Source organism: Papilio polytes, unplaced genomic scaffold, assembly GCF_000836215.1.
Source record: "Papilio polytes unplaced genomic scaffold, Ppol_1.0 DF822845.1, whole genome shotgun sequence".
Taxonomy (NCBI): domain Eukaryota; kingdom Metazoa; phylum Arthropoda; class Insecta; order Lepidoptera; family Papilionidae; genus Papilio; species Papilio polytes.
Genome location: NW_013526359.1, coordinates 1,469,742 through 1,493,381, shown reverse-complemented (window position 1 = coordinate 1,493,381; position 23,640 = coordinate 1,469,742). Strand labels below are relative to the sequence as shown.

The following is a 23,640-nucleotide window of genomic DNA, read 5'->3' as shown; positions in this document are numbered from 1 at the left end:
TTGCTAATAAAAACCATCGACAATCGGAACTCTGCCTTTGCTGGCTCGGCTTGCCATATTGCCATAGGGAGGAAAATGTCGATGTCGTACCAAGCGAGTTGAATTGACAGCGTCGGCCATAGTCTATTTCATTCAATTTTGTTGAAATCACTTTAACGGGTCTTCTCTGATAATCGGTAATCGTATTGATACAGTTACGGATTTTTTATCATCCCTTTAGTTTACAAATATGCATGATCCAAGCAAGTCTATAAACTTAAGCTCTTGTCGTGTATGTTTATCGAGTAAAAAGCCCTTGTGCCCTTTATTCAGATATAAATTATCAGGAAACTATGCTGAAATGCTCACTGCAATTGCCGACGTAAAGGTAAATATCGGAGTACACTTAAACATTTCAATGTTTTTTCATATACAACAGCCGTAAAAGAAAATGTCAAAAAATCTTTACGATTTATTTATTACAAATTTTTAAAAGTAATAGCGTACAGGTTTATAGAAGTAGTTTTATTTAGTTAAAAACTTGTAGCAACCTTTAACAATGTTTAGTATCAATAGGTTATAAAAGTGCAATTTTCACACATTGGTAACCACATTTTAATTTTTTACAATGATACTGATCTGACCATGCATGATAATTTCTTTACTATCTGGTTTTAGGTGCTATCAAACGATGGGTTACCGGAAAAGATTTGTCACAAGTGTTGTACTTCATTGGAGAAAGCATACCTGTTAAAAACAGTAGCAGAAAGGTAATTAAATGTTTACTTTTTAAAATTTTTCATGTTTACTGAATTTAGTAATGTTAAAATTGAATTTAAATCATTGTTTTTCAGAACAGACAGAAAACTGCGAACCATTTTAGCTAAAGCCATTCAAAATGTGCCAACTAAAAAGATCGCTTTTGATTCTTTTAAAGACATTAAAAGTGAAATTGGGCCTTTGTCAATTAAATCAGAACCGGTATGGGAAATGGAGATCAATGTTGATCCAAATAAAACAGTGGACACTATTGATGGTAAGGATATAGTTATAGCAAATACTGTGATAAGAAAAGTTGACCCTGAATCGGAAGAAGCAAAAGAAGTAAGCAGTGACAATAATAAAGTTGATATTAGTTGGAAAAAAACCAACAATGATGGTTTAAAGGCTGAAGTGGATACTGATGATGATGATGATGTAAGTATATCTGGTATTATTTAAAATTATTGGCTTATATAGAACTTCTCATTTTTTTGTATGAAAAAAAAAACTATTTTGTACAAATAGATTGTTAAAACTTCTGACTGTTTTAGTGCATTATTATAACAAGGAGACATACTTCTCCACTCTAATACTATGTACAGTTGTGGAAATCTATGGTGTTTACCAACAGAAAAATTACATTGTGATTTTTACCAGTGACTTTTTTTTGTTCAGACATATTTAATAGCTGTGTCCTACTGGTTATTGTACATCATCTTAATGTGTACAAATTGTTTACTTTAGTTTTTAAGTATGACCACTGCCAGATTCCCTAATTGTACATAACAAATCATGGCAGTTGTGTTATGAATATTTGAACCATTAAGACAGGTTTGTTATAGTTAATTTTTATCGTTAATTTTGATAATGTAATATTACAGGTTGAATATATACCAGATTATGGAGATGATGATGATGATGATTATGTTCCACCAACAAATAAGAAAGGTAAATTCAAAAAACCGAAACTATGTGACATTAAAGTTTTTAAAGGTAAGAAAACCGTTGTAAGAAAAGTGTATCAGACATTTAAAGGGGAACTGGAAGAATTTGACGGTAAAAGTGAAGATGGAAAAACAAGATCCACAACAATTACATGTTGTAAGTGATTTTTATTTCTGTGGAATTATTTTTTTATTTAGCAAATATTGCTTTTAAAATTTCGAATTATGTTAGTGCTATAAAATTTATACAAATAGTTTCTAAGAAAGTGTATATCTCTATTTTGTAAAGTACATATCCTTCATTTAAATACACATTCAATTGAGTATGGAAATGGCTTAATCTTTAAGAAGTGTTTTTTTTTTATTAAAATAAAATTTAATATTATTCAGATCCAATAATGAAGAATGGCACAAGAGGTCCACCAATATTACTAAAGCGGCCTAAAGATGCAACAGTACTTAAAGTTCATCCAAATTATAAATCTAGGAATTCGGGAACTAGTGATGGGAATAGAATTGTTCGTAGAGAAAAGTCAGTAAGGGTGGTCCGACCTTCGGGAACTCAGAGGCCAGAAGCAAAGAAAAAAGAAAAACTTGTGTGTCCTGTTTGTGGTATACTTACCTTTACTCTGGGAAATCATTTAGCAACTCATGATGGTGAGAATAACATTTATCGTTACTTCATATTATAAAGAGGAAAGGTTTGTATTTTTGTATGTATAAAAATAACTCAAAAACTACTGGGGCGATTTTAAAAATTCTTTCACAAAAAAATAGCTATGTTATCACTGAGTAGTATAGGCTATATTTATTATTATTTTTTTTGGACGAAGATGGCAGTAACAGCTAGTTACAAATGATAGACTTGTAGTGTTGCCACTCTTAAATCTTTATTAAATTAGAAGAATATTAAAATTGTTGTGTAATAATATTTGGTAATATTCATTTTGATGTTTAATATAAAAAGTCGTGTTAAAATTGTAATACATAAAAAACTAGTGATTACAAGAAAAACGATAATAGCCATAGAGTATCAAATTATTTAAATATCTTGGGTATTCATTCAGTTTTATACATTAAAAGTAATTATTTCCAGAAAAGAAGAAATTTTCTTGCAATCAATGCACAAAGTCGTTTATACAAAAGAGTAATTTGGTCTTGCATATGAAAAAGCATTCTGGAATTAGGGATCATATTTGTGAAATTTGTGGTGCTGGCTTCTTTACACAGAAATCATTAATGAGGTAAATATTTTTTATGCATCATTCCTTGCTACTATTTTAATATCTTAGTTTATCAGTAGTAGTGTAGTTTATCAACAGTGGTAGAGCCCGCTTTAACATCTTCGCACTGCAGGGCCGGCTCGCCCGGTGTAATACCACGACCACACAGAAGATAGGCGTGAAGTGGAAGCAATTCCGCGTTTCGTCTGATGGGTGTGGTGCTGCAGGCCTAATTTTAGTCCTTTTTCCTATCCACCCTTTTCTTCAGAGGAAAGGCTGGGAAAGAAAAGTGGATTTGACAGTGGAGAAGACGCATGGGTAGGGGAAATCTCTTTATGTGCGTCTCTTGCATCTGCAATTGCGGATGTTTATGGGCAGCGGTCGCTTTCCATTTCGGTGGATTCAGGTGGCCGCTTGCTCATTTGCCACCTTATACGATAAAAAAAAAAAATCTTAATCTATTCTGTCCAAAAAACTTACACTAAGTTGTATATGCACTTTATGTCAGTAGTCGGTCAAAAAATTCCTGTTTCGATTTCAGAAATATTTGAGTATCTTCTACCTATATACGTTCTTGATTCGCAAACTAAATATTCTTGTAATACAGCTGTGGTTAAAACGATAAAGGACTTTTAAATTTTGACCAACTGGTGGACATGAACTTAACATCTTGCACCAATTACTAGTTTGTCGGCTTCATTTAAAATATATGTACAAACTACATTTCTTATTTTAATATGACAAAAGGGTAGGGTATTGGCTAGAGAAGTTGCTGTTAAAAAGATGTATGGTTTAATTATCTTTTTTTCAGGCATAACCTCATTCATAAAGGCGAAAGACCATTCTCCTGTCATTTGTGCACAAAGAAGTTTATAGTGGTGAGTGTTTTTTTTGTAAAATTTTAGTCAATAGTTGTATTTTATTCCTTGGAAAAAAATCACCTTTAATACGAATCTGTTGCGATTTCATATCTCGATACGATATTACGAATAACATGGATCTGTTTGCCATGAACTGTAAAGTCTTTGATATAGGGTGCGTGTAGTAAAAAAAATGTTTTTATTCTAAAGACAATGCTTATCAACATGTGATCCTATTTTTAAATGAAAAACTGGTTGAAATCTTTAAATTACCTATAAGTATTTTATAAATGTATTTCGTTAACTGTATTACAATGAGGAGTGTGTAACAGCGCTGCGACCTGAACCGGCACTTGCGCATCCACGCGGGCTACAAGCCGTACAAGTGCGGCGAGTGCCCCATGTCCTTCAACGCCAAGCACCAGCTGCAGAACCACGAGCGCATGCACACGGGCGAGCGCCCCTACGTCTGTGAGGTAACCGCTCATTATTTCATTTACTAGCTCACTTTACATACAATAAAAGGTTATACTTGGACTTGGTTAAAAAATAGATTTTGCCGGAGAACTTCTTCCAGCACAAATTAAAACAAATGTTACTCAGTGATCTAAACGTTTTAGGATCATTAATTATTACCATCTTTTCCATTTATAATAGTACAGATTAACTTTATATTGAGAAACAACTTAGAGAATGATGGATTCACTATTGGAATATTCGGCCGCTGTTGCTTTCTGTCCGTATCCCATGACATGAAAAGGATGTGGCAGCCAGTGTTGCTTTTTTAAAAATCATATAATATGTAATATATGTCAAATATGAAAATAAAGATCTCTTTACTAACATTATAAAGTGGAAAGATTTGTTTTTTTTGTATGTGTTGAAATAACTCAAAAACCATAAATTCTTTCACCACTAAAATCTGTGTTATCAGTGTGTATCATAGGCTATATTTTGTTCTATTTTTAATTCCGCGTGGACGAAGTCGCGAGTATCAACTAGTATGAGAATAAAAAGGAATAATAATGCAGGTGTGCAACGTGGCGTTCAGTTACAAAGTGAACTTGAACAATCACGTGCAGAAAGTGCACGGACTGAACTTCAAGTTCAAATCGATACATCGCGTGACGGAGGAGGTGCTGCGCCGCGAGATGGGCCTCGTGCAGGAGACGCGCGCCGCCATCGCGCACATCCTGCCGCACCTCGCCGACGTGCCCGCGCCCGCCGCGCACGAGACCGTGCCGCACTCGCACCACGACTACTAGTGCGCGTGACGTCACCACTGCTGCCAACAACGCGGGAACTGGCGGTGCCAACATTAAGGCAACAATCATTAGAACGTTTTGAAACGACATGCGGAGCAAAATACAATGCAGATTATAAATCAATACGTGAAAGGCTATTTGTTTTTAGCGCCATTAGATTAAATGTTCAAGAGAGCCATTTACAGTTTTTAGAAAAAAAATCCTGAAATTATATCAATTAAAGATTTTTAGACCGGTTTTAGATTAAAATTACTATAATTCTGCATACTTCATTAATCTACCGATTTATAATAATTGCTGATTTTTTGGCGCTTCATACATGGCTACTTAAAAACGACATCTGTATTTTAATTTTTTTAAGCGCCACAGAAGTGATCTTATCTTTATGAACCGTTCAAACGATGCAAAAAAATTCGCAAATTCTGAATATAATATATAAGTCAATGTCGCCTAAACAAAACAAATAGACTTTCACCCGTCGAAATGTATCGGTACAAAAAAGGCGGTTAGTGGTACACGGCTAGTTTCTCATTATTCCTTTGTTTGCACCAATTACTGTTAACTAATTAGTTATTTGTAGTAATAGGTGCAATGAACATGACTATTTTTCCTGATGAACAACGCGGATTTCCCCGACTGTATATTGTAATTTCGCGCTAGTACTATTTAACGAGTTTCTAACTTCACCTAATATCACTTTAACCTTTTTAAAATAAATGAAATGAGTCAATTTGTATCTCTGTTTTTTAAACATCGTGAAGTAAGTAAGTGTGAATAATTTCATTTTTTTCTGGTACAAGTCACTGTTAATTTTTTCTATACAAAAGCTATTTAATTTGTTAAATAAAGATTATGATTTACTCTGCTTTATACCTTAGAGTTGCGGTCATGGGCCGTAAATTTTGTAATTTTTTGACCCGAAATTCATAGAACACGGCAATTTCAATAGCATTGGCAACACTGACCGGGATTAAAAATACGATCTTATTCGAACTTTTATAGCATTTTGATCCAGTAGTGTGGGGTAGCATCTGGCGACGTTCATGTTTACCAAATCACATTACAAATGTATATTACACATACAAACATTTTTTCAGTAGTAGACAACTAGTAAATATGTGTTAAAGAAAAATATAATTGTTTTGTAAATAAACATTTTAAAAATATTGTATTTGAAAATGAGTTAAAGTTGTATATTCATTACCGTTTTTAAACAACTATGAGTTATGAAAATAATTGTTGTACTTATCTAAAATTAATGCTTAAGCTTAATTCAATGGACAGCTTTTGCAAAACTATAGACAAAGAGGCAGTAAGTTACAATGTGTTTAATTTTTTTCCATCATTCAATGTCCCATTTCTGCAAATCGATTGGTAAAAAATTAACTACGTGTATGAAAATTTTATATCGATGTGTTTTAACGATGAATTTATAATGTTGTATTTTTTACAATATACAAATATGCTGTGACGTCATTAAGATAGTATGTTGTGTACGGGAAGTACCTATTTGTTGGTATAACTGTGGATTTCGAGTGTTGTAATATGTGTATGGAACGTTATTGTTGTTTTTTTTTTTTTTTTCAAAAATAATGGTATCGACGGGTGAAAGGCTATTTATTACAACCGCCATTTTACGCGATATTGACTCATATATTTAAAATATGAAATAATTAATAAAGTAGGCAGAAATATAGTAATTTTAATCTAGAACCGGTCTAAAAATCTTTCAATTGAAATTATTTTCAGGGTTTGTTTTTTTTTTAAATGAAGACTTTAAATGGCTCTCGTGAACTAATGGCTCTTAAAACAAATAGCCTTTTACCCAACGATATATATGATGAGAGATGGTATGTTACAAGTGTTACAAAACACAATATAAGCTAGTTAGGTCGCGAGTGCTAAATTTTATTCTCCGTCGATGAAACTATTTTGTTTAAAAGACTTTTTTATGACTGTGTTACCTCTCAACGTGGGACTTAAGGAGCAGAACTTAAGGTCGAAAACAAATAAACACTGGACAGACAATTTTTGTAATGAGATTTATTTGTTGTAATATAGATATGAAGATATTATTTTTATTTTTTTATAAATCTCCTCAATACATAATTTTCAAAATTTGATATTAATTGGATAAATAAATATAAGTATTTAAATTTTTTATTTTTTTATTACACTAAACAATACGACATGGTATTTATTATAGTAAGAATACATATTTTCATTATAAGACCAATTTATTACATCATCAATTCACATAGCAATTCTGTTAAAATTTCATTGAATAATTCAGTGGTACTCAACAAAGTCCCTGGTACAAACACATCCAGTGGTAATAGGCTTTCTTATAGCCACGTAATGATTCTTGAGATCTCGTGGCATGTCTAAATGAAGTAACACTTCGTCATCCCTATCTGGAGATCCTTTCTTCTTTAAAATCGTTAGCTGAAATAATAAAAAAAACTATTTGTGAAAAAGACAGCAGATTCTATTTGAGTTATCTAACTGGAAAAGTTTAATGAAGGATACATACGTTGTATAAACTCTCTTGACATCTATATGAAGGTGGGCAGAGACTTGCACAAAATTTCTTTTCAATGTATCTTGGGAAATATTCCATACCTAAGTCAATCAATGTTGTCTCCTTTTCGTTCTGTAAAGTTTAAATATGGCCGTTATGATAGTATTCAAAGTATAATAGAATTTCACACGAATAGGCGTACTTACATCGTCCGGTTTGCGTTCACAACTGCAAGGTACTTGCTAAAGAGAGACAAAAAATCATTAGATATTGACAAAAGTATGAACATTTATGACGTCACATCGCCGATGTTCAAACTGAACATTTCAATCTTCCAAGATTGGCAATTGCGTCGAAAATATGTCGAAACGATGTTTCTTCCTAACGTTGTACTTTTCGTGGATTACTATGTTAATGTGACTTAACTACTAAGTTGATGTGTACTTACATCGTCCCTTTTAAACTTTAAATTGCCGCGCTTTCGAGATCTTGTTTCAACATTGTCCAATAAAATAATATCGTTTCTGATCATATTCGCATAGTCAACTATTAGAGACGGTAGTTCGTCTAAATTCGTTTCAGTATCGATGTAATCAACAGAATATGCCTCGGATTCATCAATACTGGTCGGCATTCCATCATCCATCGCTCTCTTTCTAACATAATTCTGTCGTCTATGTGTTCTTTGATTTTCCAAAGTGAATTCGTTAACGTCGGGAGTTTTCTGCATAGCAGATATGGTTATACATAATTGAGTAATAAGTAGAAAAACTCCGCAAATTCGGGTAACGCTTAAACATCTTATTTCCTGGAACAATAAAAAAATTACACTTACAGAATTGAAACAAATTAAAATATGTATTATTGGCGTTTAGCTTTTTACCGTAAGGTTTTATTGCTTAAACATAATATAACTTACCATGTTATATACAGAAAATTCGTATTTAGTACTGCTCTCTACTATCTTCAAACGAATACTATGTCGTGAAGATAGTTTTCCTCGACTTATATATGATAAATTGATTGACATATCTGAGAATAGATCCATTAGCAGAAAGAAAATCTTATATCAAAGGCGTAATTAAAGATACTTTGGTAATAATCAGGTGATAGGAGTATAACAATAGAGGTGACAGGCTTTGTTAAGCCACCCCGTATATATTAGAGTACAAACGAAACATGATATCAAGTCAGTAGATAATACTTTTATTCAAATAATCTCTATTAAGTTTATAACCCTCCATTTTGTGTGGAAAAATGGATTTCTTTACCTCAAACAGCAATGGAATAATATTTTTTATTGGAAAATCACCTAAAGCGATGAAATGTGGACACTAACTGGTAAGTTAGAGTCATATTAGTATAGTTGCAGTTCATGTAAGCATTTTTTCATTTGTGACGTTACTTTTCATTTACAAAATATAATCGTTAATAATTTATCTACATCATATGTGCAATTATTTTAGCTTCATCAGTGGTTGCATTTTTCTCCAAGGCAAACTAAAATTAAGCGTAGCTGGCGTGGCCATTGAAACCCACGTAGCTATAAGTATCTTTTCTTTAGTGTTCCGTCAAAATATTTAGTCTTTACAAAACAAATTGGCCGACTGTATCAACTGTGCGGTGTATAAATAAATCTGTTGTAAACTAACTTCTCTATTTAATTTAGTAGGTATTTTTTCAGAAAAAGGCAAGACCGTCGTATGTTTAATATTATTACAAATTTGGCATTAAGATCAAATTTATTATAAGCCATTTTCATATAAACATTTTTATGTTATTATGTACAATAACCCTAATTAATAAAATTTGTGGCGTGTTAAATATTGTTTAGAGCTTATGGAAGATGTAAAAATAGTTAAACATTCAAACAAATTTTAACGAAGTTGGCGGAATAAAGTTGTGAACATTGTAGCATTGCAAATGTTGGGCGGGCGGCGCTTTCCCGACCGCTAGGGCGTGAGGGCAAGGGCGCGAGGGTGTGCGGCGGCCGAGGGCGGCGCGAGCGGGCGGGGCAGGGCGGGGCGCGCGGGCGCAGCGGGCCGGGCGCTCGCGCAGCGCAGTGGCGGCGGCCAGTGTCGCACGCGCCGCCCGCGGCCGCACATCGCTCGCCGCGCTCGCCGCCTCCCGCTCTGCCGCACCACGCGTCCGCTGGGCGCGTCGCGCGGGCCGCGGGCCAGGCCCGCGCGCCTGCTGCTGCTGGCCGCGTGGCTGGCGGCCGCCACCGCCCAGGACCCCACCTGCCCCAAGGAGCCGCTCGTCTGTGCCACCTGCCGCTCCTACGAGAACGCGCGCGAGCACAGCCTGAGGGTGATCCGCGAGAGCCTGCTCGCCAAGCTGGGCTTCACGCAGGCGCCCAACACGACGGGGCGCGAGCTGCCGCGCGTTCCCGCCGACCTGATGGAGCGCTACGAGCGCCGCCCGCCGCCGCCGGGCGTCCAGGCCGACGCGCCCGCGCCTGCGCGCACCTTCGTCACGCACACCGAGCGGGACGACTTCCTGGCCCGCACAGACAACGTCCTCATATTTGCCCGTTAGTATCTGCACCTGTATCCTAACCGATGTGCGCAACCAGCCGGTTGCGATAGATGTAGAGCCAGGTTCGATGCCCTTAGGTACGCATGAGTTCATCTTGTAGTGATTACCTAGTGAATCGTTTCTATTACAACAAAGAATATGTAATATGTTGGTCATTCTTCGTTCTCCAGAATGTTAGAAATGTATTGAAAAGAATGAAAAGAGAACCGCGATGTACGCTCGCGAGTCACCTAGGTTTTGCAAGTAGGAGTACGTCTAGGCGGTCGCCGGGCGCCGCTCGCCGGCACCACGTGCGAGCGACTGTTTCTCGCTATGGTGCCCAGAGTTCATTGACAGGCACGTGTGCAGCTTATAAGTGGGTAACGTACTCCGTGATCGCATCACGCACCGCCAATTTTAATTAGCTAATGATTACTTCAAAGCGTCGTATCATTGTCTATGGGACTATGTCCAGATTTCTATCGCGAACGCGGCATACGTCTGATGAATACAAATTTACATGGACTTAATACTTTGAAGTTTTTTTTCACCCTCAAATTGTCCGATTCACAAATATATAACATTTACATTAGCGTATAATTTTAATTGCAAATCGCCAAGAATTGTAAACGTAGGCTCGTTCAGAATAAAAAATGCAGAGAATCAGTTATTATGCGAAAAGAGGCTATCTAAGTTCATACAAATATGTGATCTGCCTAAAGCCAAGGGGCTTCGACCGCTCCTGATAACGTCAATTTTAACATCGACGCGTTGCGCGAATAGAGCAATTAATAGGATCGATACAAGCAGTGCATAAACTGGATGCTTTTGAGACAGAAACAATTTTATTGCTGGAAACGATAAGTTATAATTTGTAAAGACAATAACCTCGGAAATTCTCTTATTGTTTAATAACCGTGCAATTTTTATAATGTGACCTTTCAAATATAAATAATAAATGATTCTGAAGAACAAATCTCGTGGCCGTGAATTTGATCTTAATGCCAAATTAAAAATATTTGCAACAGAGAATTCCCACGAACATCTTGTGACCTATTTGACTATTTATAATTTTAGCATATCAAAACCGATAGTGTACAGTTCACTTTGTATGTCAGCAACATGTTAAAGGAATTGGTAGGACTTAAGTAAATAAGATAATATTGCAGTCTATCACTTGTCGATAGGTTATTATAAGACCTTGTTACTGTCTCTATGTATTTACATCGTACAGATCTTCATAACTATTGTTTGCATTGTTAATCGTTATCATAATTTGTGAAACAAACACGCTTATTTGCCAAATATTATGTGCATTGGTTTTATTCATGTGTACATGGTTGTATGAATTTAGTTATGGAGGAGTGTGCTGTGTATGAAGTATGTTTGGGAATGATCTGCAGATTTATTCAAAGGTGCGAAGGGTACGTGGCCGCCACCACGAACTTTTTGGCGCGTTGATTAAAACTGTTTGATCAACTCTACAAGGCGATGTTGAAAGATAGTTGCGATTTAAGATAGAGAAATAAAACGAATGATCACATAATAATACAACAAGGTATTTGTTTAGTCTGACGGATTTATCTTAAACATAACCTATTACAATATCAGTAAAATGTCTTTATGTATGTTTATAAATAGACATCTATTATCTATCATCTCTATTAAGAATAATAGTAAAAACAAAACTTGCATTATTTAATACGAAACTAATTAAATTTAATTGAGCGTTTATAAAATAAATTACGGTATTTGTTGAGCGTATTTATGTAGCGTTGCCATTTTTACGCAAGTGATAAGAATATAAAGTGAGATGTTGCTAGTAGCCGCGTTGGCTCAGCACAGCGACATGTAGGCGTCTGCCACAGACTCCGAGTCTGCTTGCTGCTCTTACAACGCTACCTTGCGAATTTTTCAGGGCTGCCAATAGTATTTTAATTACAATTTTATTACATGATGAATTTAGTGTTGCAGATTACGATAGTAACATAGAATAGTGTTTAAAAGTGTATTGCTAAATAATAGTTATTTCAAATTATAGAAATGTAGAAAATACCGCAAATAAAATTCAAATCATATTTATAGTTTGCTATTGACGACCTACCTTGTTAGTTTTCTACAAGGTAGAGACAAATGTTTGGATAATTAGTTTAGTAAAAAAGTATTGGTAGAAATAAACGAGAAAATGTATTAAAGTTATGCTCCTGTTCGTATTTGAATGTAAATATGATTGATAAAACGTTTGATAACAAGCTAAATTGGGAGACAATCAGACAAATTTAGCAACCCTAATTTTAATCGACGTGCAAACGCACCGCCTTCTTGTAACTGGGTGACACAATTCTTGACACATTACCTAATAATCTCGACGTATACTATGACAATATCCGAATTTTGATTGGCTGTGGAGAGATACATTTAAATACATTTACTAAAAGACAAGTCTCACGACAAAATAACACTACTCGACTCCTTCGAAAATGATTCTTTGGACCAATTTGATTTGTCTACATTCATTTTTAACTGGTTTTTATAACAAAGTTCCGCATTATTTCCAGCCAGCATAATAAGTACAATCTAAACCTATACTAGAGCTAATTTTGAGAATTGTTTAATAGCTGTTGCTAAGCAATTTAAAACAATTGAATAGGCAGTTGCATAATTACGAGTAAGCTATTACAATGTATCAAATAGTTAAAGAAGTAACTGTTATTTGGTTTGAGAACTTCTGCGCGCATTTATCAAGAGAGGACTAGGCCTACTGGGGATACCTCTATAAAAAAAGCGCACCTTGGTTCTTACCCCTGAGGTGGTGTGGAAAAAGAGCTAAGATTTATTCCAACTAAAATGGGTTTATCAACAAACATGTATATAAATATTCAAGTGTTGTTTTTTAACTGCTCACACTACATTTAATACTAGCGACCGAGACAAAAGCCTAGATAAGGTTCGCACGCACTGTAAAAGTAATGTGCGATACTTTTTCTGTTATATAGAGTAAGTCTATTTTTTCAGCTATAGCTTATGTTACTCAGGGATAATTAGGCATCCTTACGATGATAGATTTTTTTAAATTACCTCAGTAGTTATTGAGTTTATTGTTTACAAACTCACAAAAAAAACAATAACAAATAATTTAATGAGATGATGATTTGTCAAAATAAAAAAATAAATAAAAAGCTAATCGAATAATTAAATGCCATGAGTATTTTCCCACGTTATGTTAAATTAAGTAAATTGTATTTTTGTCCGCAAGTCGCACATCCTGTCCAAACTAAACAATAACTCAATAATCCACAATTGGGTTATCGTGACGTTGCATCTCGAGGTTGTAATATGCTCGAGCTTTAAATTAACTACGCATTTATATGTAAAAATTATTTATTATTGTAATGCTCATTTTAAAATGTTCCTTATATTTTTTATAATTATCTATTACAGATTGTTTAGCTGTGTTTTAGATAACTTGGTTTATGTTTTACTATATTGAGAAGCTAGAAATGTTATCTAGGCCTAATTTTAGTCTCTTTCCTTTCCCACCACTTTCTCATACGGAAAGGATGAAGGGAAAACTGATTTGACGGTGGACGAGATGCATAGGATGGGGAAATGTCGTCTTTATGTGCGTCTCCTTCACCGTTGATTAGGCAACGCATATGTGGATATATATGGGCAGCGGTCGCTTCGCTTTCTCGTCGAATTGAGGTGGCCACTCACTCGTTTGACACCTTATATCATAAAGAAAATCTAATTTTTATCGATAGAAACAATACTAGATACATTTTCTAGAAAGTTCCACGCAGCTGCGTACTGGCCAGCACAAATGGTGAGTGTATCTGTTCTTATTTTCACCAAACTGACAAATGCATCACAGTTTAATGTGGATGCGTAGGTGCAAAAGTACCAACCGGCGTGAATTACTTGTCATTTTTATAAATAACATTTTCTTATCGTACGAAGCAAGGACGGCATGCTATTGCGCGCATCGTAGCTGCCTTTTTATTTAAATGCCTACTGTTCTTAAATAAGTAGCAATTACTTGTATCTTTCTCTCGATCATTATGTAAGTGTTAAATATAAATATAGACGTCTGGGGTTTATTTATATTTTATGATACAGATATAAAATCCACAGTGAACACCGGTAGATAAATGTATTTACAGTTTGCACAGGTGTTGTGTAAAAATTAAAAACAATAGGAAGTAATTTTTATGTAGATATTTTTAATTACAATGCAATAATCAATTTTAATTACAAATTGAAATTTTATTGACGCTAACTTTCTTTTTAGGGTAGTTCAGGAGACACAGAAACAAATGACAAACTTCACAAACGCGCAGAAACGCTACAAGTTAAGTCTTTTCTACATCGATAATAATTTGGATTAACGACGTGTTCCAACACAGCACTGGTAACCTAGACAGACCCATCGCCTTAAACATAATGGTAGGTATATACTTTAACAGTTTATCATTTCGGCTTTTGAAAACTATGTGAATTTCCATTGGACTGTTTTATCGTGCGTAGACAGAAAGTCGCAAGTAAACTTTGTTTTGTAACATTTATTCATGTTATGGAGCGTCGGTGGCTCAGTGGTTTGAACACTTGACTTGTAATCTACAGGTCTTGGGTTCGAATCCCGCCATGTACCAATGTGATTTTCGATTTTTCGAATTTTCATATGTACATAATTTACCCGACGTTCTTACGGTGAAGGAAAACATCGTGATGCAACCTGCACCTATCGGCGAAGAAATTCAAAGATATGTGTGAAGTCAACCAACCCGCACTTGGCCAGCGTGGTTGACTATGGCCTAGTCACCCCGTATTAGGGTAGGTTCCGAGCCCCTCGGTGGGGACATATAGTGAGCTGGTGATGATGATGATGATTCATGTTATCTGTCGAAACGAGGATGATATTAATCTGAGTTCAAGCAATGCTGGCTATTGATAAAGCCATAAAAACTTCTATGAACTCAACGTTTAGAACCGTTTGTGTTTAAAGCGCTAAAAACTCAATGGTTATGGTATGGACTTTGACTCATAAGATCTTAGCTTCAAAAGCACATATCGATTATCCATGAGAATAAATTAAAACGTATTTTTTTCTGAAATTCGTAAGTTAACAGATCCTTTGTTTGAAAAGTAACAGCGTTAGTACATCGTGCCATACAAATGTGCTCTAGACGTCCTGATTCACGAGCAATTAAGGTGACTGCCAGCAGCCAAAACAATCGATCGTTGCAAATGGCCGGCCCGGCCGCACGGTGCTCACGCACCGCACTCGCCTCAACCAGACTCATCACGACATATTTCATATCATATCATTAACAACTAACATATTATATATGTTCAAAAACACCTTTATCTTTACGTTCATAGGATTATCGATCGAAAGAAGCATACAAAGTTAGCGCCAGTAGTCAGATCTTGTCCAATTTCCAGCTTTGCCAAAATTACGTAAGTCTGCGGACCACGGAAGCTTAGTCCAATAGGTACAACAGTGTCAAAACGAAATTTTGTCACAAATATATTTGCTTTAATAAAACTTATGTTGAGAACAATATAACTAACTAAATGTAGTATTTATATTTCATACAGAGGTATTGTTAAGACTGTGGGTGGTATATGGGATTATAAAAGTAATTTTCCATATAATGGTATTTCACTTTTGTTCAAATGAAGACTATACAAGACTGCGGATATCTTAAGTAGGCAGTGTGCAAAGCGCATCCGCAAATTTTAAATAGAGATGCGTTTACGTATAGGGAGTACTTGTGTGCGAAACGTATTGCAGCTGAGCCCGCATGGTAGGACCACCCTCTGACTGTGCAAAAAACTCATGTATACGTAGTTAGCTCTCCCTCGTAGTCTTAATAATAGGACAAATTAGTGTAATGGTTTTCAAACGACGCTTGTTTGTGTAGCTATAGATTTATTGACGGGAAAGTCGATAACCACTTAATGCCAATTATGAACTGCTTATTCACGTATTTGCTGCGTGTTCATAATAAAAAAAAACATTCTTTTAACAAACATTAATTTTGTAACATAGCTATTTTAGTTGATTTTTGTGTATCAGGTTTGTCTAAAGTTATACCTATCGTATGTTGTATTCTTTTAGTAAATCACACATAATCGAAAGACTATCGACATATTATTTTAAAACTTTTAATCCTAGGAAGAATAAATACCCTTTAACCATTTGATTGTTGATACACAAGAAACCTAGACATTCAGTATGTATACGGTACATGTTTCCAAAGCAGTTTATATAATAATAAAAAAAAGTAATTGAATGATAACCTCATAGATATAAGGTGATCAATGTCAAATAGTTTCACCTCTCAGTTTAAATATTATATCGCTAACTTGTAATGACGACCATCGCTAGTTTAAGTTTCTAGTGTTTATCTTTTACTTAGCATAGCAACTATTCTTACTATTTTAAGTATTAACAAATACTATGTAATTGAAATTATTATTGAAGTTATAGTAGCCGTTTTATAGGGCGATAGTTTTTTATATTAGTCCTTAATGACGCAGTAAACTCGCTTCTAAAACCCTCAAGTTAAGGGAACCATTTCTTATTAACTATCCTTATTTTAATTCTACAAAGTTATTTTTTTTACGAAACTACGTCACAGCGTGGATAAATATTTTTTGGGGCTTATATTTTACATCCGTCATTAAATTTACTTTAAGGTGTACTCTTGTACTCACGGAAGTCCAAGTCTGAAGTTTTTTGAAGTGGGCAAACGAGCAGTGGATCTGGAATATTCTTCTAGATCTTCTTCGTTTTCATCATGTATTTTAACTGAATTCGACAAATCATTTGAAAATATACAAAGCGAAATAAAGTTGTTTCATTTGAGTGAATCGTAAGAACAAGATTGTTTGTGAATGAATAAATAGATCGAGATGGATGCATGAATAGCGGTGTTGTTTGCGAGTTGATTTAATAGTTTTGAGACTTCCTCTAACTATGCAAACAACTGCAGGCACCTTGGCACCAGAGGTTGTTAACCGGGACATTAGACGGGGCACAATTGAGGCCAGTGTGCGCGAGTTCAAGATCAATTTAGGTTCCGTAGGTCAGTTCGCCGAAGGTAACCTTGACATTGACCACAATAGTACAAGTGATACTTATTTTAAACATTTTCCCTATATAGAAAGACTTATACGTTTAAATTCCAAAATAAACTTGGAGTTTCATGTAAGTATCGTAGTAATTGGAAGGTTGGCGAAAGATATTTCTCCAATCGTAATCAGCAGTCTATATTTTTTTTTACATAAATAAACCAGCGCTTGACCGCGACTCCGCCTAAGCTAAGTAAAGATGCGGCCGAACGATATATATTAAAACAGAAGCTCTTTTATTGTAATGTATGTAGTCTATCACAGATATTAAACTAATCTCCGATTCGTATTTACATTGTTTATAATTTTCTGAGTTAATTTTGGTAGATTTGGTATGATGGAGAGTTTGAAAGAATCTGATCATACAGCATGTAAATATTTTCAGTACATAAATGTCATTATTACTAACAAAAGAAAGTTAAGGACAACATTAATTTGCGAAAAGATTTCAGTGGGAAAGGAAACACTGTAATGTATTGAAATTTCTCATACACCTATAGGTATGATTTAAATTTAGACATAATATTTTACAGACTTTGTCATAAACTTAGTCGTGGTAACGAGCAATAATTTATAACATCTCCTTTCCAGAGTTAACATTATGTCGTTGAAAATAGCACAGAGCATAAAAGCGTCGCGACGAATTTCCAGGAGACAGGACAGGAGAGTCAGACAGAAAAAAAAGAAACTGTAAATTAAATGGACGAGGACGTTGCGGCCGGTCGATGTCTTTCTCGCTTAGGGTTGTTTTATATTTATTGCTTGTTTTATTCATAAAGTGATGTTTAAAAAGAAATTAATTTTAAAGCTACAATATAAATCTGAACTTCAGAAATTCTAACTTCTATTGGCTTGAATAGACAACCTTTTAATTAAGTAATTTGTTTCAAAAGAGTAAATATAAACTGTGTTTCTACATCAATAAAATGCGGATTCGGTGGATAGTTCAGTTACAGTTAACACACCTTAAAATGCAAAGTTATTAGTTTTATAATAAAAAAAATATAATATTAATCGGCTAGTGATGATACAATGTATTTGGGTAAAAATTCGTAGTCACATCCCTATTGGCGAAAATAAAAAGAGGATGGGACGATGTTGCGTGATTGCTGATTGCAATATATTATGTACTTACTGCATCAATGCAGTCAGGACGTCGATTTCAATTCGACCACATCCTGCTTTCTCAAGATTTACTTATTATTGTCGACGAGAGGGGATAATTTGTCAAGCCGCCTCTCCCACTATTGGGTTAACTCGGCAAGTTGCAATTTATCGTTTTATTTTTTTCTTCAACGTCAATTCATGCCTCGGTTCAGAGGGCAATTGCGATTACAAATATGCAAAATTATAAGTAAGGGAGTAAATTTGACCTATGTACTTGTACACGATCTTAATAATGTAAAGTCTCATTAACAATAGATTTTAAAAAATAGTTTAGGTTTGGTTTAAGTAAATTTAAGAAAATAGAATCGAAATAAGTTGTGAAATATGTTAAATTCTCTGTGTTAATATTAGATTGTGTTTTTTTGTGTTTACAGAGGAAGTCTTAATGGACAAGAAATGATTAATATATGTGGAGCAATCATCTTTAAGGACCCTGTGTCGCGCTCCACTACCGCGCTCTCGACTCGACCATGACCCACAATAACATTAAACTCAGTTTTAGGTTATGCTTATCAACTTTAAAATAACGCTCTTTTATTAACATTTACTCAATTTCTGTTATATTATTATTTCAATTATTAATAAAAGCGTTATAAACAAATGAAAATAATTAATGTTTCATTTCATAGTCGAACCGATGTAACTAGAAAATTTATCGATACATACTTGGGTGCCCGCTTTCAAAGCTTTCACCACTGAGCTATGAGCTACCTGTTTGTAATTTGACATTAAATGCCCTTTTTCGTAAAAGGGTGATGTAAGCAAAGGATATATTTAGACCAACTATTTGGTTAAATGTAGATATTGCTAATAAAATGAGAAGATAAAGAAGTTTACCTAATTATGTATTCATAATGGATAGTTCATTGTTGCGCGGTATCCATTGTGCATTGTTTGTTATCGCGTGCTCGTTCGGATTCGTTGCGGTTTTTGGTAGTTTTACAAAGTGGCATCTCTATTAAATATATACCTATGTCTTAGTTTAAATGTTTTATATTCAATTCGATTTCATTCAACATTCCCTTCAAGGTGTGCGACAAAAGATGGCTGGATTTGTTTAATGTTTATAAACCGACATCGAAACATTTATAGGTACATGGTTATGCCGAAAAATTGTAAAACAAGGGCCAAAAACCGACAACAAAGTATTTTCATTAGTGTTAAAATACTACCATCGATATATTATAGATATGACATAAATAACATCTATAAGATTGCTACTTTTAAAGTTTTCAATGACTCGTGTAGAATAAATAGTTGAGCACTTTTAGCACGCACTTTAGGTTCACAAGCACAAAGCTCCTATTCTATAGCGAAGATTTCGGATAGTGATGTGGCGCCAAGACTCAAACTAAAGCTCGTTTGTATTTCGCGCCAAAATCCGTATCTTTGGTTTCGTTTCTTGTAATGAACCACGCTCAGTAAAATGAATAAACAAAATAAGAGAAATAATTTTATAATGAAGTATACTTTGATTTATACATTAAAATTACAGTAAAGCATTATAAAATTCATTGTTTATGTTTATGTTTATGACGTAAGTTGCCTTTTTTATACAAGCACGTGTTGTAATAAAAAAAACAATACCATCAGTGTCAAGAATTGACATTGACAATGTTAATCTTGACAGTGACAGTGACAGTCGTGCTATCAGTCAGTTTACATCACTGCTGATGGGTTACGAAATTATGTTTTAACGATACGAAACGAAAATATTATTTTATTTTTATAGAATATGATAAGATGGCTTAAAATGATCCAAAGAAAAACTGTGTTTTACATGTTTTTATTTTTATAGTATTTTACTGTTATATTAAAAAAGTGTAACCTTCAATATGTTTGTTCAAAGTTCTTATTATCATGTGAATTCTATCGTAAAATATCCTTGGAAGCAATGTACACAGTGCATAAGACTACTATCGTCTCAAGTTTTGGAGCACAGCGTTGCAAATGAAGGTCCTTGGAATTTGTACACGGAAAAAGTAGCCAACAAAAGTCTAAGTCAAGATACCCATCAGGAACAAGTTGTACAGCATCTGCAAAAAGTTTATCAAGAAGTAACAACTTTCAATCGACCTACAATACAGTCACCGCAGAATGCCTTGTTCAGATTTTTTAAGAAAAAAGAACCAGAAAAAATTATAGCACCTAAAGGTCTTTATATATATGGAAGTGTAGGTGGAGGTAAAACCATGCTAATGGATCTTTTTTATGAAACAGTCCCCGTAAGTAAGAAATTAAAACCTTTTATTTTTATATTTCATTTAAAAATTGTAAGATTTTTTTAATCACTTCTAGATTAAAGAAAAACTTAGAGTGCACTTCAATTCATTCATGTTAAATATACATTCAAGAATTCATGAATTGAAGATACAATCTGGTAAAGGCGCAAGTTCTTTTAGAGATGAAGCATCCAAGCCTTTTGATCCAATCCCTCCAGTGGCTGCTGACATTACACAAGAATCATGGCTTATTTGTTTTGATGAATTTCAAGTAAGTAACAACACATTGTGTTATTTAATAAATAAATTAATCAGTCAAAATAAAAGCAAATAATATGATTATTAGTTATACTATAATATAGTCCAATTTTTAAGCGCCAATAGCCTAATGGTTTGTGGTATGGGACTACCAATCTTGCGGTCAAGGGTTCGAATTCCGTGATTTGACTATTATCGTGAACCATATCCTTGCACAAGGCTAGAGCTTAGTTGGAATGGTTAAAGGAAATATTAGTAAATTAACAATATTAGTAAATGTACTAATATTTTTCATAATAAAGAAAAAAAAATTCAACATCTATCAAAGAGCATCTACTAGATGAAGTAATAGTTATTGTAAAAAAAAACATTTTTTATTCATCAGGTAACAGATATAGGAGATGCAATGATTCTAAAGCGACTGTTCACTCAGCTGTTTGACAATGGTTGTGTTATCATAGCAACTAGTAACAGAAAGCCGGATGACTTATATAAAAATGGTCTCCAAAGATCAAATTTTCTCCCCTTCATACCTATACTGAAGGAACACTGCACAGTTATACAATTAGATTCTGGTATAGATTATAGGCTAAGGGGCTCAGGCAATAAGTACAGTAAATTTTTCATGTAAGTATGAACTTTTTTGTTTTTTACATAACACAAATTAGTTATATTTCGAGAGTTTCTGGAAGGAATTCAAAACCCTTTTGAGCAAAAATTTAAAAATTTTTTAAATGCTGCATATCAGGAGCAGGATCTTCTAGCATTCTAAAATATAAATTTAAATATGTATTGTTAAAGACCTTGAAATATTGTTCAAATGTAAGAAAACTGGTATCTCTGTAACATGCTCTAAGATTGAATAATTTTATGATATAACTATTACTATGAGTCTTAATGTGTAACAAGTAAAGTAGAAATTTACATATCTTTATTCTGCAAGGTAATGAGAATTATTTTTTTACTTTCAGTAACAGTGAATTGAACGAAGGTGATAATGCTGTAAATACCCTTTTTAAATACTTAGTATCAATGGAGACTGATACTGTTAGGCCTCGGGTTATAAACATCATGGGACGGAATGTGAAGTTTGCTAAATCCTGTGGGAGAGTACTTGATTCTACATTTGAGGAGTTATGTGATAGGGTAAGATATTTATTACAATCCACTTAAGAATGCTGTCAATGATTACTCATTATTTGCTTTTAAGTTTTGGCTACAAATGTAGAGGAATACTAACAAAAGTATGGATGGATTGTGTGAAAGAGGGTATGCTTAAAAAAGGAAGTAAATGTTCACAACGGCTGACAGAGATGTATGGAAGAGCAATACTCGGCTTACATATAAAAGAAGAGTTGGTTGAGAAATTTAAAAAAATTATAGTTTAATAAACTTTTTAATTTATTTTCAGCCACTTGGCGCTAGTGATTATCTTGTGATATCGAAGACGTTTCATACTGTGTTCATACGGAATCTTCCACAACTATCTATTATGAAGCATAGATCTCAGCTACGTAGATTTATTACCCTTATTGACACCTTGTATGACAATAGAGTTCGAGTAAGTAAAATACAATAAGCAATCCATATTATTTACTATTCTTTGAGAATAAATTGCAGTAAGATATTATTCTTGTATTGATTTATTATCTTTTGTTCTTCATAAAGTAAATATTTTTTTTTCAGGTTGTTATTGCAGCGGATTGTGAACCAAAGGATCTCTTTAGGATGGATGAAAAAGATGGATTTGGCGACGCGGATAGAGCTCTTATGGACGATTTGAAGATAACTAAAGATTCGGTAAGTTAACAATTTTAATACTGCATAATTTACTTTTATTAAAGCACTAGTTTTCGCCGGAGACTCCGACCGCGTGAATTTTTTTTTTAAAAAGGTAGCCTATGTGTTCTTCCAGACTATTCTGTATATTTATACCAAATTTCATCAAGATCCCTTCAGCCGTTTAGGCTACAAACTGTAACAAACATCCATCCATCTAAACTTTAACATTTATAAAATTAGTAAGATTAGTAGGAACTGACATACATGGTATAACTTTAAAATGCTTAGTTTTACTTATAATGTATGTACAGGATGATGCAAAAGCAGCTATATTCACTGGAGAGGAAGAAATGTTTGCGTGTGATCGATGTCTCTCGCGCATTATGGAAATGCAGACAGATGAATATTGGGACAAATGGGGCAAGAATGTTAACTGATTCTAATAATAAAAATAGTTAATTTATACCCGACTGACTACATATGACTTAGTACCAATATTGTAATAGTTATAAAAACCAGTGTGAGCGTGGGTTCAACTGATTTTTTTCCATAAAATGCTTCACAATATTACTATTTAAAATTAGTAAAAATACTTCACTTTAGAAAATTATTGAAATTAAAAGACTTAAAACTTCTTTTAGTGGTCAGTCGGGTAAAACGTCCCTAGTAAATGTGTACTATATTTTAGTCAAAACTAACAATTTAACATATCTCAATATTAAACCTTGTTTCTGTTGTTTTTTTGTAATACCTTTTATAGCAATAACGTTGAGTACCATTAGTACAAAGAAACATTTAGATAAATAATACAGTATTAAATAACATTCATTTCCATTGTAATAAGAGATTTGTCATTTATAGTCAATTGTGTTCTATATTTATTAAATGTAGTACTGTATAGTAGAAAATAGAGAATGGTAATTAAATTATTTTCTTATGCAAATTTTTAATTTATTCTTGATCGCACAACGAGTTATTGTATGTTTATTTTAAATTATTA

At 34.0% G+C, this 23,640-nt stretch overlaps 3 protein-coding genes and 1 long non-coding RNA gene across 5 annotated transcripts; 3 read left to right on the top strand and 1 right to left on the bottom strand.

Annotated features, from left to right (window-relative positions):
- Positions 1-65: 65 nt before the first annotated feature.
- Positions 66-5,812, top strand: LOC106105563 (zinc finger protein 227-like). Its single transcript, XM_013285957.1, has 9 exons — positions 66-367; positions 658-749; positions 834-1,176; positions 1,623-1,842; positions 2,076-2,342; positions 2,782-2,929; positions 3,720-3,786; positions 4,101-4,244; positions 4,800-5,812. Exons 1-9 carry the CDS (start codon positions 230-232, stop codon positions 5,031-5,033), a joined length of 1,653 nt encoding a protein of 550 aa, XP_013141411.1. The 5' UTR covers positions 66-229; the 3' UTR covers positions 5,034-5,812.
- A 1,460-nt stretch (positions 5,813-7,272) lies between these two features.
- LOC106105419 (prothoracicotropic hormone-like) lies at positions 7,273-9,242 on the bottom strand. The gene is made up of 5 exons (XM_013285713.1): positions 8,474-9,242; positions 8,003-8,362; positions 7,761-7,796; positions 7,567-7,686; positions 7,273-7,478 (listed from the first exon to the last, which is right to left on the bottom strand). Exons 1-5 carry the CDS (start codon positions 8,600-8,602, stop codon positions 7,323-7,325), a joined length of 801 nt encoding a protein of 266 aa, XP_013141167.1. The 5' UTR covers positions 8,603-9,242; the 3' UTR covers positions 7,273-7,322.
- A 2,942-nt stretch (positions 9,243-12,184) lies between these two features.
- Positions 12,185-19,816, top strand: LOC106105609. Of its 2 annotated transcripts, XR_001225746.1 has the most exons (5): positions 12,185-13,068; positions 13,513-13,897; positions 14,363-14,517; positions 17,803-17,954; positions 18,753-19,816. It is a non-coding gene; the product is annotated as an uncharacterized LOC106105609 (long non-coding RNA). The 2 variants fall into 2 exon arrangements; XR_001225745.1 differs by having other exon boundaries at positions 12,187-13,897.
- Positions 19,817-20,020: 204 nt separating this feature from the next.
- On the top strand, positions 20,021-23,597 carry LOC106105371 (putative ATPase N2B). Its single transcript, XM_013285662.1, has 7 exons — positions 20,021-20,603; positions 20,677-20,871; positions 21,244-21,485; positions 21,830-22,004; positions 22,270-22,419; positions 22,545-22,658; positions 22,952-23,597. Exons 1-7 carry the CDS (start codon positions 20,214-20,216, stop codon positions 23,075-23,077), a joined length of 1,392 nt encoding a protein of 463 aa, XP_013141116.1. The 5' UTR covers positions 20,021-20,213; the 3' UTR covers positions 23,078-23,597.
- The last annotated feature ends 43 nt before the right edge of the window (positions 23,598-23,640 follow it).

Bases quoted from the DNA above. Each gene is read 5' to 3' on its own strand.
- LOC106105563 (XM_013285957.1), top strand. From the start codon at position 230: ATGCATGATCCAAGCAAGTCTATAAACTTAAGCTCTTGTCGTGTATGT. The intron at 750-833 runs GTAATTAAATGT...ATTGTTTTTCAG, and splicing joins TTAAAAACAGTAGCAGAAAG to AACAGACAGAAAACTGCGAA. The intron at 2,343-2,781 runs GTGAGAATAACA...AATTATTTCCAG, and splicing joins TCATTTAGCAACTCATGATG to AAAAGAAGAAATTTTCTTGC.
- LOC106105419 (XM_013285713.1), bottom strand. From the start codon at position 8,602: ATGGATCTATTCTCAGATATGTCAATCAATTTATCATATATAAGTCGA. The intron at 7,797-8,002 runs GTAAGTACACAT...GTCTCTCTTTAG, and splicing joins TAAAGTTTAAAAGGGACGAT to CAAGTACCTTGCAGTTGTGA. The intron at 7,687-7,760 runs GTAAGTACGCCT...TAAACTTTACAG, and splicing joins GTGAACGCAAACCGGACGAT to AACGAAAAGGAGACAACATT.
- LOC106105371 (XM_013285662.1), top strand. From the start codon at position 20,214: ATGTTTGTTCAAAGTTCTTATTATCATGTGAATTCTATCGTAAAATAT. The intron at 20,872-21,243 runs GTAAGTAACAAC...TTTATTCATCAG, and splicing joins TTTGTTTTGATGAATTTCAA to GTAACAGATATAGGAGATGC. The intron at 21,486-21,829 runs GTAAGTATGAAC...TTTTACTTTCAG, and splicing joins AAGTACAGTAAATTTTTCAT to TAACAGTGAATTGAACGAAG.